The following is a 17623-nucleotide window of genomic DNA, read 5'->3' on the forward strand; positions in this document are numbered from 1 at the left end:
AGGAGTGCTTTTATACTGTCTTATACAGAGCAGGAGTGCTTTTATACTGTCTTATACAGAGCAGGAGTGCTTTTATACTGTCTTATACAGAGCAGGAGTGCTTTTATACTGTCTCATACAGAGCAGGAGTGCTTTTATACTGTCTTATACAGAGCAGGAGTGCTTTTATACTGCCTTATACAGAGCAGGAGTGCTTTTATACTCTCTTATACAGAGCAGGAGTGCTTTTTTACTGGCCTCATACAGAGCAGGAGTGCTTTTATACTGTCTCATACAGAGCAGGAGTGCTTTTATACTGTGTTATACAGAGCAGGAGTGCTTTTATACTGCCTTATTCAGAGCAGGAGTGCTTTTATACTGGCCTCATACAGAGCAGGAGTGCTTTTATACTGTCTTATACAGAGCAGGAGTGCTTTTATACTGTCTTATACAGAGCAGGAGTGCTTTTATACTGGCCTCATACAGAGCAGGAGTGCTTTTATACTGCCTCATACAGAGCAGGAGTGCTTTTATACTGCCTCATACAGAGCAGGAGTGCTTTTATACTGTCTTATACAGAGCAGGAGTGCTTTTATACTGCCTTATACAGAGCAGGAGTGCTTTTATACTGCCTTATACAGAGCAGGAGTGCTTTTATACTGCCTCATACAGAGCAGGAGTGCTTTTATACTGTCTTATACAGAGCAGGAGTGCTTTTATACTGTCTTATACAGAGCAGGAGTGCTTTTATACTGTCTTATACAGAGCAGGAGTGCTTTTATACTGGCCTCATACAGAGCAGGAGTGCTTTTATACTGTCTTATACAGAGCAGGAGTGCTTTTATACTGTCTTATACAGAGCAGGAGTGCTTTTATACTGTCTTATACAGAGCAGGAGTGCTTTTATACTGGCCTCATACAGAGCAGGAGTGCTTTTATACTGTCTTATACAGAGCAGGAGTGCTTTTATACTGTCTTATACAGAGCAGGAGTGCTTTTATACTGTCTTATACAGAGCAGGAGTGCTTTTATACTGTCTTATACAGAGCAGGAGTGCTTTTATACTGGCCTCATACAGAGCAGGAGTGCTTTTATACTGGCCTCATACAGAGCAGGAGTGCTTTTATACTGCCTTATGCAGAGCAGGAGTGCTTTTATACTGTCTTATACAGAGCAGGAGTGCTTTTATACTGGCCTCATACAGAGCAGGAGTGCTTTTATACTGTCTTATACAGAGCAGGAGTGCTTTTATACTGGCCTCATACAGAGCAGGAGTGCTTTTATACTGTCTTATACAGAGCAGGAGTGCTATTATACTGTCTTATACAGAGCAGGAGTGCTTTTATACTGGCCTCATACAGAGCAGGAGTGCTTTTATACTGTCTTATACAGAGCAGGAGTGCTTTTATACTGTCTTATACAGAGCAGGAGTGCTTTTATACTGGCCTCATACAGAGCAGGAGTGGTTCTATACTGGCCTCATACAGAGCAGGAGTGCTTTTATACTGTCTCATACAGAGCAGGAGTGCTTTTATACTGTCTTATACAGAGCAGGAGTGCTTTTATACTGGCCTCATACAGAGCAGGAGTGCTTTTATACTGCCTTAAATAGAGCAGGAGTGCTTTTATACTGGCCTCATACAGAGCAGGAGTGCTTTTATACTGGCCTCATACAGAGCAGGAGTGGTTCTATACTGGCCTCATACAGAGCAGGAGTGCTTTTATACTGTCTCATACAGAGCAGGAGTGCTTTTATACTGTCTCATACAGAGCAGGAGTGCTTTTATACTGTGTTATACAGAGCAGGAGTGCTTTTATACTGCCTTATTCAGAGCAGGAGTGCTTTTATACTGGCCTCATACAGAGCAGGAGTGCTTTTATACTGTCTTATACAGAGCAGGAGTGCTTTTATACTGCCTCATACAGAGCAGGAGTGCTTTTATACTGCCTCATACAGAGCAGGAGTGCTTTTATACTGTCTTATACAGAGCAGGAGTGCTTTTATACTGCCTTATACAGAGCAGGAGTGCTTTTATACTGCCTTATACAGAGCAGGAGTGCTTTTATACTGTCTCATACAGAGCAGGAGTGCTTTTATACTGTCTCATACAGAGCAGGAGTGCTTTTATACTGTGTTATACAGAGCAGGAGTGCTTTTATACTGCCTTATTCAGAGCAGGAGTGCTTTTATACTGGCCTCATACAGAGCAGGAGTGCTTTTATACTGTCTTATACAGAGCAGGAGTGCTTTTATACTGCCTCATACAGAGCAGGAGTGCTTTTATACTGCCTCATACAGAGCAGGAGTGCTTTTATACTGTCTTATACAGAGCAGGAGTGCTTTTATACTGCCTTATACAGAGCAGGAGTGCTTTTATACTGCCTTATACAGAGCAGGAGTGCTTTTATACTGTCTTATACAGAGCAGGAGTGCTTTTATACTGTCTTATACAGAGCAGGAGTGCTTTTATACTGGCCTCATACAGAGCAGGAGTGCTTTTATACTGTCTTATACAGAGCAGGAGTGCTTTTATACTGTCTTATACAGAGCAGGAGTGCTTTTATACTGTCTTATACAGAGCAGGAGTGCTTTTATACTGTCTTATACAGAGCAGGAGTGCTTTTATACTGGCCTCATACAGAGCAGGAGTGCTTTTATACTGGCCTCATACAGAGCAGGAGTGCTTTTATACTGGCCTCATACAGAGCAGGAGTGCTTTTATACTGTCTTATACAGAGCAGGAGTGCTTTTATACTGGCCTCATACAGAGCAGGAGTGCTTTTATACTGTCTTATACAGAGCAGGAGTGCTTTTATACTGGCCTCATACAGAGCAGGAGTGCTTTTATACTGGCCTCATACAGAGCAGGAGTGCTTTTATACTGGCCTCATACAGAGCAGGAGTGGTTCTATACTGGCCTCATACAGAGCAGGAGTGCTTTTATACTGTCTTATACAGAGCAAGAGTGCTTTTATACTGGCCTCATACAGAGCAGGAGTGCTTTTATACTAGCCTCATACAGAGCAGGAGTGCTTTTATACTGCCTTATGCAGAGCAGGAGTGCTTTTATACTGTCTTATACAGAGCAGGAGTGCTTTTATACTGTCTTATACAGAGCAGGAGTGCTTTTATACTGTCTCATACAGAGCAGGAGTGCTTTTATACTGGCCTCATACAGAGCAGGAGTGCTTTTATACTGCCTCACACAGAGCAGGAGTGCTTTTATACTGGCCTCATACAGAGCAGGAGTGGTTCTATACTGGCCTCATACAGAGCAGGAGTGCTTTTATACTGCCTTATATAGAGCAGGAGTGCTTTTATACTGGCCTCATACAGAGCAGGAGTGCTTTTATACTGGCCTCATACAGAGCAGGAGTGGTTCTATACTGGCCTCATACAGAGCAGGAGTGCTTTTATACTGTCTTATACAGAGCAGGAGTGCTTTTATACTGTCTCATACAGAGCAGGAGTGCTTTTATACTGTCTTATACAGAGCAGGAGTGCTTTTATACTGTCTCATACAGAGCAGGAGTGCTTTTATACTGCCTTATACAGAGCAGGAGTGCTTTTATACTGCCTTATACAGAGCAAGAGTGCTTTTATACTGTCTTATACAGAGCAGGAGTGCTTTTATTCTGTCTTATACAGAGCAGGAGTGCTTTTATACTGCCTCATACAGAGCAGGAGTGCTTTTATACTGTCTCATACAGAGCAGGAGTGCTTTTATACTGGCCTCATACAGAGCAGGAGTGCTTTTATACTGTCTCATACAGAGCAGGAGTGCTTTTATACTGTCTTATACAGAGCAGGAGTGCTTTTATACTGGCCTCATACAGAGCAGGAGTGCTTTTATACTGTCTTATACAGAGCAGGAGTGCTTTTATACTGTCTTATACAGAGCAGGAGTGCTTTTATACTGTCTCATACAGAGCAGGAGTGCTTTTATACTGGCCTCATACAGAGCAGGAGTGCTTTTATACTGTCTTATACAGAGCAGGAGTGCTTTTATACTGTCTTATACAGAGCAGGAGTGCTATTATACTGGCCTCATACAGAGCAGGAGTGCTTTTATACTGGCCTCATACAGAGCAGGAGTGCTTTTATACTGGCCTTATACAGAGCAGGAGTGCTATTATACTGTCTCATACAGAGCAGGAGTGCTTTTATCCAACCTTATACAGAGCAGGAGTGCTTTTATACTGTGTTATACAGAGCAGGAGTGCTTTTATACTGGCCTCATACAGAGCAGGAGTGCTTTTATACTGTCTTATACAGAGCAGGAGTGCTTTTATACTGCCTCATACAGAGCAGGAGTGCTTTTATACTGGCCTCATACAGAGCAGGAGTGCTTTTATACTAGCCTCATACAGAGCAGGAGTGCTTTTATACTGCCTTATGCAGAGCAGGAGTGCTTTTATACTGTCTTATACAGAGCAGGAGTGCTTTTATACTGTCTTATACAGAGCAGGAGTGCTTTTATACTGCCTCATACAGAGCAGGAGTGCTTTTATACTGGCCTCATACAGAGCAGGAGTGCTTTTATACTGTCTCATACAGAGCAGGAGTGCTTTTATACTGGCCTCATACAGAGCAGGAGTGCTTTTATACTGTCTTATACAGAGCAGGAGTGCTTTTATACTGTCTCATACAGAGCAGGAGTGCTTTTATACTGCCTTATACAGAGCAGGAGTGCTTTTATACTGCCTTATACAGAGCAAGAGTGCTTTTATACTGTCTTATACAGAGCAGGAGTGCTTTTATACTGCCTCATACAGAGCAGGAGTGCTTTTATACTGTCTTATACAGAGCAGGAGTGCTTTTATACTGTCTTATACAGAGCAGGAGTGCTATTATACTGGCCTCATACAGAGCAGGAGTGCTTTTATACTGGCCTCATACAGAGCAGGAGTGCTTTTATACTGTCTTATACAAAGCAGGAGTGCTTTTATACTGTCTTATACAGAGCAGGAGTGCTTTTATACTGGCCTCATACAGAGCAGGAGTGCTTTTATACTGTCTTATACAGAGCAGGAGTGCTTTTATACTGTCTTATACAGAGCAGGAGTGCTATTATACTGGCCTCATACAGAGCAGGAGTGCTTTTATACTGGCCTCATACAGAGCAGGAGTGCTTTTATACTGTCTTATACAAAGCAGGAGTGCTTTTATACTGTCTTATACAAAGCAGGAGTGCTTTTATACTGGCCTCATACAGAGCAGGAGTGCTTTTATACTGCCTCACACAGAGCAGGAGTGCTTTTATACTGTCTCATACAGAGCAGGAGTGCTTTTATACTGCCTTATACAGAGCAGGAGTGCTTTTATACTGGCCTCATACAGAGCAGGAGTGCTTTTATACTGTCTTATACAGAGCAGGAGTGCTTTTATACTGTCTTATACAGAGCAGGAGTGCTTTTATACTGTCTTATACAGAGCAGGAGTGCTATTATACTGGCCTCATACAGAGCAGGAGTGCTTTTATACTGGCCTCATACAGAGCAGGAGTGCTTTTATACTGTCTTATACAAAGCAGGAGTGCTTTTATACTGCCTCATACAGAGCAGGAGTGCTTTTATACTGTCTTATACAGAGCAGGAGTGCTTTTATACTGTCTTATACAAAGCAGGAGTGCTTTTATACTGTCTTATACAGAGCAGGAGTGCTTTTATACTGGCCTCATACAGAGCAGGAGTGCTTTTATACTGCCTCATACAGAGCAGGAGTGCTTTTATACTGGCCTCATACAGAGCAGGAGTGCTTTTATACTGGCCTCATACAGAGCAGGAGTGCTTTTATACTGTCTTATACAAAGCAGGAGTGCTTTTATACTGGCCTCATACAGAGCAGGAGTGCTTTTATACTGCCTCATACAGAGCAGGAGTGCTTTTATACTGCCTCACACAGAGCAGGAGTGCTTTTATACTGTCTCATACAGAGCAGGAGTGCTTTTATACTGCCTTATACAGAGCAGGAGTGCTTTTATACTGGCCTCATACAGAGCAGGAGTGCTTTTATACTGTCTTATACAGAGCAGGAGTGGTTCTATACTGCCTCATACAGAGCAGGAGTGCTTTTATACTGTCTTATACAGAGCAGGAGTGCTTTTATACTGTCTTATACAGAGCAGGAGTGCTATTATACTGGCCTCATACAGAGCAGGAGTGCTTTTATACTGGCCTCATACAGAGCAGGAGTGCTTTTATACTGTCTTATACAAAGCAGGAGTGCTTTTATACTGCCTCATACAGAGCAGGAGTGCTTTTATACTGTCTTATACAGAGCAGGAGTGCTTTTATACTGTCTTATACAGAGCAGGAGTGCTATTATACTGGCCTCATACAGAGCAGGAGTGCTTTTATACTGGCCTCATACAGAGCAGGAGTGCTTTTATACTGTCTTATACAAAGCAGGAGTGCTTTTATACTGTCTTATACAGAGCAGGAGTGCTTTTATACTGGCCTCATACAGAGCAGGAGTGCTTTTATACTGCCTCATACAGAGCAGGAGTGCTTTTATACTGGCCTCATACAGAGCAGGAGTGCTTTTATACTGTCTTATACAAAGCAGGAGTGCTTTTATACTGGCCTCATACAGAGCAGGAGTGCTTTTATACTGGCCTCATACAGAGCAGGAGTGCTTTTATACTGCCTCACACAGAGCAGGAGTGCTTTTATACTGTCTCATACAGAGCAGGAGTGCTTTTATACTGCCTTATACAGAGCAGGAGTGCTTTTATACTGGCCTCATACAGAGCAGGAGTGCTTTTATACTGTCTTATACAGAGCAGGAGTGGTTCTATACTGGCCTTATACTGAGCAAGAAATATTTTCTATCTGGCAGTTTATGTCAAATTAACTAATTAATTAATAAAAACAGTAGTATCATTGGCCATGTCCCAATTCGCCAAATGCGCCTTTTGAAGGGTCCCTTCGAAGTACTCTTCAAAGTGTAGTTTGAAGGTTCCGGTCGAGAATGTGCCCTCCTCAGTGTAGCCGCCATCTTGCTGAAGTGGGACAGGTCTACACCACGGACCGAATTTCCACCGCTGTGTTTGAGCGTACAATACACACATTACATACGTTATTTTTAATGATTTATTATTTAATAGAAAAAAAGTCAAGATGTCGTCGTCACAGCCGTTTCTTTCTGTTTAGATTGAATATCAATAGGCAAATATAACGTTCAAGATGAATTTTTTACTCAATTGTAGCTACTTCATAACTTAAACAAAATAAACCTTGTGAAAACGTAATAACAGAGACAGAGGTAACAATATCATTTTTACATTCATAGTCTATAAACCAGAGACACTGATTAGTTGTACATATAGTGGGATATTACAGTTTAATGGTTTGGTATTTTGGCCAGTGTCTACACCACTTTAATAACAGTAGAGGGCACTGTTTCCCTTCTATGCCGTTCTTATTGTCTAGCAATAACTCCACATTCCTTTATTCCATGTAACTCCTTTTTAATCATCAAACACACTGTACTAATCTTTATTCAGATTTAACAGTTTCATGTCGCTCTGTTGTAGATGAGGTAAACCAGTACGAACATTTGAACGTGTATTGCGCAACGGACTCCATTTTCTTCTCTTTTTTGCGTAGCCACGGTGCATGATGGGATATAGAAGTGCGTGAAGTGTGCACGGATGCACACTTCGGTTACGTCCAATCTCCATGGAAATGGTGCAAAGGGAAGGGCAGGTTTGTCGGGCGCATTCAGTAGGGTGCGTTGAAATGGGACAGCCCTTGTCGCGCCGGAAATTACGTAACTGCCCTTCAATGCACAATTCAAATGGTCATTCTAAGGCCAGTGTGGCGAATTGGGACACGGCCATTATTATCAATATGCTACTCATGTTTGGGTAGTGTGCTAAATGATGATACATTAAATGCAGTACAAAGTTTAAATAGGAAACTTTTACTTTATTGAAAACTCTAATGAAATCTACAACTACAGAATGATACAGTGGTCAAAGGAGCACTATGTTTTCTGGTAGGCGGTCCGACACCTGCTTGTCTCCATGAAAATGCGATTTTTTTTCTACTTTAAATTCATTCATTACTGGTTATTGTACAGCTAAAAAAACATGCATTCTTTCTGTGAGTGGGGTAATGATCTGCTTTCCTTCAGATGCATTCAATGCCACACAGTGGAAGATTTTAGAGAAATAAATAACACCTTTATTGGGACAAGCAGGTGACCAAGCAACATGTAACCAGAAAAGTTGATGTATGTAATGATGTATCTTTAAGAAAGGCGAGATGAGATGAGTGATGTTATGGTTAGTGTTCTATGGATGAAGCTACACAGATTATATAGCTTGTTGTTGGAGGTCATCTGGGCGGGGGCCCTCTGCCTCGGGGTCCTGGGGCCCTGTTCACAGGGGCTCCTCTGTTGGGGTTTGCGGAGGCCAGGGCCACATCTTTTTGCACATTCGTTCCTTTCGCCCCTGAGCTGGCTTTGGTCTTGGTGGGTTTGGGCTGCGGTTCTGGCTCTGTAGAAAGAGAGACAGAGAAAGAGACACAGATACAGAGACAGAGACAGAGACAGAGAGAGATAAAGAGTATTGTTTCAGTCAAGACCTCTGTGATGGAAATTTAAGTGTTTAAGTGAGATGACATGTCAGAGACCCAGAACAGAGATTAAGACATTAACATGGAAACCCTTTGCTGTCTTATCAGTCCTCAAGTGTAAAAGTTTCTTATGGGTGTGAAACAAAAGTAGGGCTAGAGCAGGCCAGGGCCCTAAACCTTTTTGTATTTCAAACTTCAGCAGGCTTCTCAAATGGATTATTATTCATCAAGAGAAAATGAGATTCAAAGAATAATAATAAAAGTAATAAATAAGTACTCAAGTAATTTTCCACAACACTTCCATAAACAAAACAGATATCTCCAAATTCCAAACACAAGACGTAGTCCATTTACAATATTATAAATGATCCTGCTATTAGATTTATCTATAGTATTTTAAAGGTATGAACAAAAAAAAGAAGAAAAAAAAAGAAATCTACATTAACCATTAAGATGACTGAAATGGTTTGGGTATTTTAGTTGTAAAAATCTTTCTGATTGACCAAAGATGGTGCTCTCAGAGGACGTCTCATTTTACTCTACAGCTGAATTTTGAACTTAGTTGTATATTTCCCCATACGCTCTTGTGCCCCCTGAACTATATTCCACAGACAAAAGGGTGAGACGCGTGACCATTTCTGCCCAAAAGAACATATTTCCACAAACAGTTGGGACAAAATAAGATCAATCTAAAAAAAAAAAAAAGTTTCATGTACCGGGCTCAGGTAGGGGCTCTGGAGGGGCCAAGGAGCGGTTGGGTAGCAGGTCTTCCAGGTCCTTCATCACCTGGTTGGTACTGTTGGTGTTGTTCCTTCGGTTCTTCTCCTCATCTCGAGCCTGAGGAGAAGAGGGATGATACAGGATGAGGGTGGGAAGGTGGAAGGCATGTCCCATGAGCACACACAGAAGGACTGCTTCAATCTGTGACATATGAGCTGAACCTCAAGAATGCTGAAAGTATGGCTGCAACTAATAAGCAGTTACTTTTTTACCTCTTCCACTCATCAAACTATTTCTATTGCATCTTTGAGATTATTCAACTATTTGTCTGTGCAGCCCTTGATAAAAATAGAAATACATTTTAACTTTAAACATGACTTTGGTTCAGAGCTGTCCTTTATGAAACAAGTCTGAGTCCAATATCTCCTCACCATCTGCATCTTCTTTTTGAGCTCCATGTTGGAGTTCTTGTAGGCCTCAGACACTGAATTCAAGTAATAAATGGCCAGCCTGAGACAGAAACAAAAATACAGATTTACTTTTACACAACTAGTAGAGTAGTAGAGTACTTGTAGACTTGTGCTTTATGCAGGTTTTCAGAAGACTTTAGTAAATCTTAGCACTGCTATTTCATATTTATCAAAATAATGAACATGTTCTGTATGGAACACATATTTGTAGCAAAAGTTTCACTGTAAATGGGAATGCTTGGATATTTGACACCCTCTGCTAGCAACAGAGGGAAGTGAACTGAACACTTAGCAGTATGGCTATTGTTAGTAGTGAAGACAGTTTAAAAAAAAAAGTATGGGCATAAAAACAACTCTTGGTTTTAATATCTTCTAAATTAATTGAAAACGGCATGTTTTTAAACTCTGCAGAGTTCTCCTTTTCACCTCTGAGCTTCTAATCTCAACAGGGTTATACTCAAACCATGAGCAGGGTTATACTCACACTACAGTTACAGTTACCACTCATAACATACTTACAGTACACTCAAACCATGATCTCACCAGAGTTATACTACTGTCATGAGCAGGGTTATATTCACACCCTAAGCAGGGTTATACTCAAACCACGTGCAGGGTTATGCTATCACCAGGATTAAACTCACACCATGAGCAGGGTTATACTCAAAGGGTTATGCTTGCACAGTGAGCAAGATTATGCTCACACCAGGGTTATACTCACACTATGGGCAGATTTGTACTCATACCATGAGCAGGGTTATTCTCACACTAGGGTTATAGTCACACCATGAGCAGGGTTATGCTTACACCACGAGCAGGACTATACTCAATCCATGAGCTGGGTTATGTTTGCACCATAGGCAGGGCTATGTTCACACTAGGGTTATACTCACACCATGGGCAGGTTTATACTCACACCATGACCATGCATATACTCACACCAAGAGCAGGGTTATGCTTGCACCAGGGTTATACTCACACCATGAGCAGCACTGCAGGGATGATCAAACCGGGGTTCGCTGCATAACTGAACAGAGTCCCCATGAAGGCGGGCAGGTCCAGGTCAATGGTCTCCATGATAACATCAAACATCTTCTCTTTGCCACTGCCACAGAAAGAACTATCCTTCATACATGTTTTACACCCAAAGAAATACAATATTAAAATAAAAATTAAAACTGCAAGCAATGATGAAGCAACTATGGAAGAGCACACCACAGTGGGAGAGCTGCATTTCAACCTTGACATGTGATTGAATATTTCCAATGTCATATTGGCCCATTGTAACTTCACAGGGCGCGCTGGAGAGTGATTTTTTTAAATTTTGTCCAGCTCATCAACATACTACAATGGGCTTTGGCTATACCCTGGGAGTTATGTAATTTTTTTTAACAACTTTTAATCTCAGATATGTCCTGATGATGCTGCCTCAGTTTGGAGTCCATCAGATAAAAACCCTAGTAAAAGTTTGTTAACGTATGGGTGCTGGATTTTGGACATTTCTATAATTAGATTCAAAATGGCCGTCTTCACATCAGTGTTAGGGTGTGATCCCCATCGACTTTTTTGCTCAGGGTTACTTATAGGGTGTGCGTACCAAATTTCATTAGTCTACATCAAACAAAAATTTTCTACCCCATTTCAACTGTGCAGAGGTTGCTGGAGAGCTATTATTAAAAATAGACGTTTAAGTTGCACATCATTATGTCCATGTCATGAAAGTGCACAAACACCACATTGGGTGTGTACTTTTATTTTTCTGCTCGAGGATACATACAAATGAGTGTACCAAATTTCATTGGATTATGAAAAACTTTTTTTTTAACTTCCTATTGACTTTTTTGAGGTGTGGCAAATGTAGAAGCAGATAGGGCATGGTCTTCATTGGCATTTTTATTCAGAATGATGTAAAGGGTGTGTGTACCAAATTGTTGTCTATGACAAACTAAATCCTTCTGTCTGATTTTAACTTTTCATTATGTCCAGATCATAAATCACAGAAATGAGTCCACCAAGATCTGATAATTTTTTACAAATTTACAGGGATTTTTATATTTTCATGGCTGCTTCATTAAGAGCTTGTTATGATCAGACTGGGGGACTTAAGTTAATTATTTGAATAACTATCCCAGATATGTCCTGATGATACTACACTAGTTTGGAGTCCATCAGATAAAAGGACAAGTTTCTTTAAGTACGAGGGCCAAATTTTTGACATCTATATATTTTCTTTCAAAATGGCCACCTTCACATCAGCAATAAGGTGTGGTCACCATAGAATTTTTTGCTCAGGGTCGCATAAAAAAAGATTGTACCAATTTTCATTGGATGATGACAAACTTTTTTTTTTTTTTTCATTTCCCACTGACTTTTTTGAAGCCATGCAAATATGGATGAAGACAGGGCATGGTCTTCATAAACTTTTTGTTCAAAATATCATAAAGGCTGTTTGTACCAAATTTTATTAGTTTTCATAATGGGGAACAATGTAACAAAGTCCCATCAATCTAACTTTTTGTTGTAACAGTGTGGGTTTAGGACCAAAGGATGCGGACTCAGAGCAGGTTGACAGTGTTTATTTACAAGTTTGTGAAAGAAGTCGTTCGCTGGTCCGGACAGGTTTGATCTGGGAGACGTGGAAGGTTGGGTGGATCCGAAGAGACGGGGGCAGCCGGAGACGCACAGCAGACGGGTTGATGATTCTCAGGATTTCAAATGGCCCCAGGAAACGGGGGGATAATTTGCGGGAATCAGTCTTTAGCGGGATCGTTTTGGCGGAAAGCCAAACCATTTGGCCTGGTTGGTATGCTGGCGCCGGGATGCGGTGGCGATCAGCCGCTGTCTTGGTACGCGCCCTGGTCCGAAGGAGGACGCCCTGGTCTTGTTCCAGACCCGGCGGCAGCGCTGGAGGTGATGCTGGACGGACGGGAAGGCGAGGTCCTTCTCCTCCGCGGGAAAGAGCGGAGGTTGGTACCCCAGGGACGCCTGAAAGGGAGACAACCCGGTGGCTGAGCACACAAGGGAGTTATGTGCGTACTCGATCCAAGGCAGGTGTGAGCTCCAGGTTGCGGGGTTGGCGGCGACAGTGCATCTCAGGGCTGACTCTAGGTACAGCCGGACGTGAGACTGACCGTGGCTCCCAGACTGTCGCAGAAGGCCCGCCATACCTGGGACGTGAACTGGGTCCCTCTGTCGGAGACGATGTCCACCGGGATGCCGTGAAGGCGGAAGACATGGCTGGTGAGCTGGTCGGCGGTCTCCTTGGCTGTAGGGAGCTTGGGCAGGGCGACAAAGTGGGCTGCCTTGGAGAAGCGGTCCACCACCGTGAGGATTACCGTGTTCCCCTGGGAGGGGGGAAGGCCCGTCACGAAATCCACAGCAATGTGGGACCGAGGCCGACGAGGAACTGCGAGGGGATACAAGAGGCCAGAAGGAGGTGAGTGGGAGGCCTTGGCCCGGGCACATACCTGGCAGGCAGAGACAAAGGTCCGAGTGTCCGTATCCATTGTGGGCCACCAGAAGTGTCTTTTTAGCAGGGACAGGGTGCGGCTAGCCCCGGAATGGCAGGCGAATCTGGAGGCGTGGACCCACTGGAGCACCTGGGATCGGACAGAGTCAGGAACAAACAATTTACCAGGTGGGCCATTACCTGGGTCAGGATCGCGGATCTGGGCCTCTCGGACGGTGTCCTCGATCTCCCAGTGGACTGCGGTGACCACGCAAGAGGGGGGAATGATCGTCTCCGCAGGGCCAGGGCTGTCCTCCAGGGTGAACTGACGGGAGAGGGCATCTGGTTTAATGTTCCGGGAGCCAGGACGGTAGGTGATGATGAAGTTGAAGCGGTTGAAGAACAGGGACCAACGAGCCTGACGGGAGTTGAGTCGCTTGGCGGACTGGATATATTCCAAATTTTTATGGTCGGTCCAGACTACGAACGGCTGCTCGGCCCCTTCTAGCCAGTGGCGCCACTCCTCCAGGGCGAGTTTGACGGCCAAGAGTTCCCGGTCCCCCACGTCATAATTAGCCTCGGCCGAGGACAACCGACGGGAGAAGAAGGCGCAGGGACAGAGGCGATTGTTGGGCTCGAACCTCTGGGACAGCACGGCCCCCACTCCCAAATCGGAGGCGTCCACCTCCACAATAAATTGGCGCATAGGATCGGGCTGGTGCAGGATGGGAGCAGAAGTGAACAGCCGCTTGAGTTTTTCGAAGGCGGCTTGCACCTCGGGAGACCAGGCAAACTGTAAAGAAGGAGAGGTTAGTTTAGTAAGGGGTGAGATAACCCTACTAAAATCCCGTATGAACCATCTATAAAAATTTGCGAAGCCGATGAATCTCTGGAGTTGTTTGCGGCAGGTCGGAACGGGCCAATTAGTGACGGCCTGGATCTTCTCCGGATCGGCTTTTACTTGTCCCCGCCCCACTATGAAGCCTAAAAAACTGACCTCCTCAGCATGAAACTCGCATTTCTCGGCTTTAACGAATAGTTTATTTTCAAGGAGGCGCTGAAGAACCTGGCGGACATGATGCCGATGCTCCTGCGGGGACTTGGAAAAAATCTAAATATCGTCCAGGTAAACAAAAACAAAATGATTCAAAAAATCCCTAAGCACATCATTAATCAGGGCTTGGAACACAGCAGGGGTGTTGGTAAGGCCAAAGGGCATGACTAGGTATTCAAAATGGCCCAAGGGGGTCTTAAAAGCAGTCTTCCACTCGTCGCCCTCCCTTATGCGCACCAGGTGATACGCGTTTCGTAGGTCCAACTTCGAAAAGATGGTGACACTGTGGAGGGGCGTAAAGGCTGAGTCTAGTAGGGGGAGCGGGTATTTATTTTTAACAGTAATATTGTTCAACCCCCGATAGTCGATGCAGGGCCGCAGGGACTTGTCCTTCTTGGCCACAAAGAAAAACCCCGCCCCCACGGGAGAAGTAGACGGACGAATGATTCCAGCGGCCAGGGACCCACGGATATATTCCTCCATGGATTCTCGTTCAGGTCTCGACAAGTTGTATAGTCGGCTAGATGGCAACGGAGCACCCGGCAGGAGGTCTATGGCACAGTCATACGGCCGGTGGGGAGGTAGGGAGAGTGCCCTACTTTTGCTGAACACCTCCCCGAGGTCGTGGTACTCCGCCGGAACCGAAGACAGGTTGGGGGTGTCCGGGGACGGGCCGAGGACGGGACCGGGCCCCCCGGCGGGAGGCAGGGCGGACTGGAGGCAGTTGGCGTGGCACCCGGGACTCCACCCCGAGACGCTACCCCTGGCCCAATCAAAGACGGGGTTATGAGTTCGTAACCAGGGGTAGCCCAAAACCAGGGGAGAGGCGGAGGAGGACAGGACATGAAACCGCCGGGTCTCACGGTGGTTACCGGACAGGACCACAGTGACCGGTTCCGTGATGTGAGTCACACAGCCCAAAAAAACGTCCGTTGAGCCCCTGGGCGTTGAGGGGGCATTGCAGGGGTTCCAGGCAGACGCCGAGCTGCTCCGCGACTAGGGCATCAATAAAATCCTTCTCAGCCCCGGAATCGACAAGGGCTAAAACAGGTAAAGTTCCAGAACGTACACACAAGTTGGCACTGAGCCGCAGTCTATTGTTTTTATCTGGGATGCGAGACTCACCCACCAGTACTCCCAGCACTACTGGTGGGCGCCCCCTTTTGGCCGAGCTGGACAGGTGGCCACGAAATGCCCGCGCTCGCCGCAGTAGAGGCAGGCTCCAGGCGGCGCCTCCGTTGACGCTCTTCAGCCGAAACGAGGGTCCGGTCGACCTGCATGGGCTCCTCCAGAGGTGACGGGACAGCACGTGGCGCCGGCGGGGCTGGTGACCTGCGTCTCTCTTGCCAACGCATCCGTAGTCGGTTGTCTATCCAGTTCGTGAGGGTGATAAGGGCCCGTAGGTCGGAGGGCTCATCACGGGACACCAGTTCATCTTTAAGTTGCTCGTTCAGGCCCCGCACAAAAACGGCCCGCAACGCGCTGTCCGTCCAGTCCAGCTCGGCAGCATGCGTCCAGAACTCGATTGTATAATCCGCTACTGTCCTGGAGCCCTGGGTGAGAGTCAGTAGGCGGGAAGCCGCGTTGTCCTGGTAGTGCGGGTGGTCGAACACCAGCTTAAAAGTGGAAACAAACTCATTAAAATCCAAATTGTCCACAGGTGTGTTCATTAAACGAGCCTCGGCCCACTGGAGAGCTCTTCCCCGAAGTAATCTGCATATAAATCGAATCTTTGCGGCCCCAGAGTTAAAACGAGTGGGGCACTGTTGAACTCGCATTGGAAAAGGAACCCCCGACACAGGTGAGGTTGACCTGAATATGGCTTCGGATCCGTGCCTCTCGGCTCCGGAGGGCGCGGCGGCCCCCCAGCTGCGGCAGGCGGGGTAACGAGGAGTCACCACCTGGTGAGTGAGCTGCGTCACTTGTTGGGACAACGACTGGTTTAGCTCCATCAGAGTCCGTATTGAATGTTCGTGTTGTCCCAAGACCGCCTCCGGGGGAGCGCGCGCTTGCCGGCTGGTCCGAGCCCGAGTCCGCTTGGTCCATAGCTGGCCAGACCGTTCTGTTGTAACGGTGCGGGTTTAGGACCAAAGGATGCGGACTCAGAGTGGGTTGACAGTGTTTATTTACAAGTTTGTGAAAGAAGTCTTAAACAGTTCAGATGACACACACACGAGGATCCGGGAAGCAGGAGGCGGGCAGGACGGACAGAGAGCGGGTCGGGAACGGGAAGCCGGGGCTGGAGTGAAGACGGGAACGAGGGCGAGACCAGGACAGACAGGGCCAGCGTAGTCCCAGGAGCGGGACCCAGGGTAGGAGGCAGGCGGAACGCCAGAGACCAAGACAGGCAGAGCGGAGGGAGATGACTGTACCGGAGCGTAGAGGCAGGTGCAGGAGCGGGCGAAGGCAGGAGTCTGGAAGGGTAGCAAAATCCAAAATGAGCACAAGCAAGCGGGTCATACGAATGCAAAAAACAGAGCTGGAACATTCACGTTTTACACGCGGACGGTCTGGCGCCGAGTGTAGTCTGCCCAGTCTTCTTATACACCGCAGCAGGTGATGGTGATTGCGCTAATGCGCTCCAGGTGTGGGCAGAAGGAGTCATAAAATCCGCCCAGCTCCAGACAGACAGGTGAGGGAGGGGGAGAGAGAGTACCGGAGGGCAGCACAAACAGACATCATGACACTTTTATTGTTTAGGTGTAAAAAAATTTTAAGGAAAAGAAAAGGATTATTATTATTATACTGTCCATCCATTTTCTTCTGCTTATCAGGGCCAGGTCATGGGGGCAGCAATTTGAGCAGGGACTCCCAGCCTTCCCTCTCCCTGGACACGTCCTCCAGCTCCTCCGGTGGGACCCCAAGGCGTTCCCAGGCCAGCCGAGAGACATAGTCCCTCCAGCGTGTCCTGGGTCTTCCCCGGGGCCTCCTCCCGGTGGGACATGCCCGGAACACCTCCGTAGGGAGGCATCCAGGAGGCATCCTGAGCAGATGCCCGAGCCACCTCAACTGGTTCCTCTCGATGTGTAGGAGCAGCGGCTCTACTCCGAGCCGATAGGGTGAGGAGCTCCGTGACTGAGCTCCTCACCCTATCCCTAAGGGTGCGTCCGGCCACCCAAAGGAGGAAACCCCTCTGCACTGCTGCTCCTGCCTCTCCGCTCCTCCTCCTCTCTCCGCTCCTCCTCCTCTCTCCAGCTCACTGTACCAGTTTTTGTCATTTTTTATTGTATTTGTATGTTTTTGTCTAATTTTTATCTTGTTCAGTGTCCTTGGGTGTTTTGAAAGGCGCTTATGAATAAAATGCATTATTATTATTATTATTATTATTATTATTATTATTATTATTATTATTATTATTAACCCATTTTA

The 17623-nt window shown here is 45.7% G+C and overlaps 1 protein-coding gene across 1 annotated transcript in view; it reads right to left on the reverse strand.

Moving 5' to 3' along the window:
• Positions 1 to 8284: 8284 nt before the first annotated feature.
• LOC117391365 (transmembrane channel-like protein 2-A) overlaps positions 8285 to 17623 on the reverse strand; it is a 58821-nt gene continuing 49482 nt past the window's right edge. The window contains exons 17-20 of the mRNA XM_033989153.2: positions 10732 to 10857; positions 9714 to 9792; positions 9279 to 9399; positions 8285 to 8483 (exon numbers count right to left, since the gene is read on the reverse strand). Of these exons, the coding sequence (XP_033845044.1) occupies positions 8323 to 8483; positions 9279 to 9399; positions 9714 to 9792; positions 10732 to 10857 (487 nt within the window). The 3' untranslated portion in view covers positions 8285 to 8322. The remainder of the gene's footprint in view (positions 8484 to 9278; positions 9400 to 9713; positions 9793 to 10731; positions 10858 to 17623) is intronic.

The sequence above is a fragment of the Periophthalmus magnuspinnatus genome, chromosome 23 (genome assembly GCF_009829125.3).
Source record: "Periophthalmus magnuspinnatus isolate fPerMag1 chromosome 23, fPerMag1.2.pri, whole genome shotgun sequence".
NCBI classification, from domain to species: domain Eukaryota; kingdom Metazoa; phylum Chordata; class Actinopteri; order Gobiiformes; family Gobiidae; genus Periophthalmus; species Periophthalmus magnuspinnatus.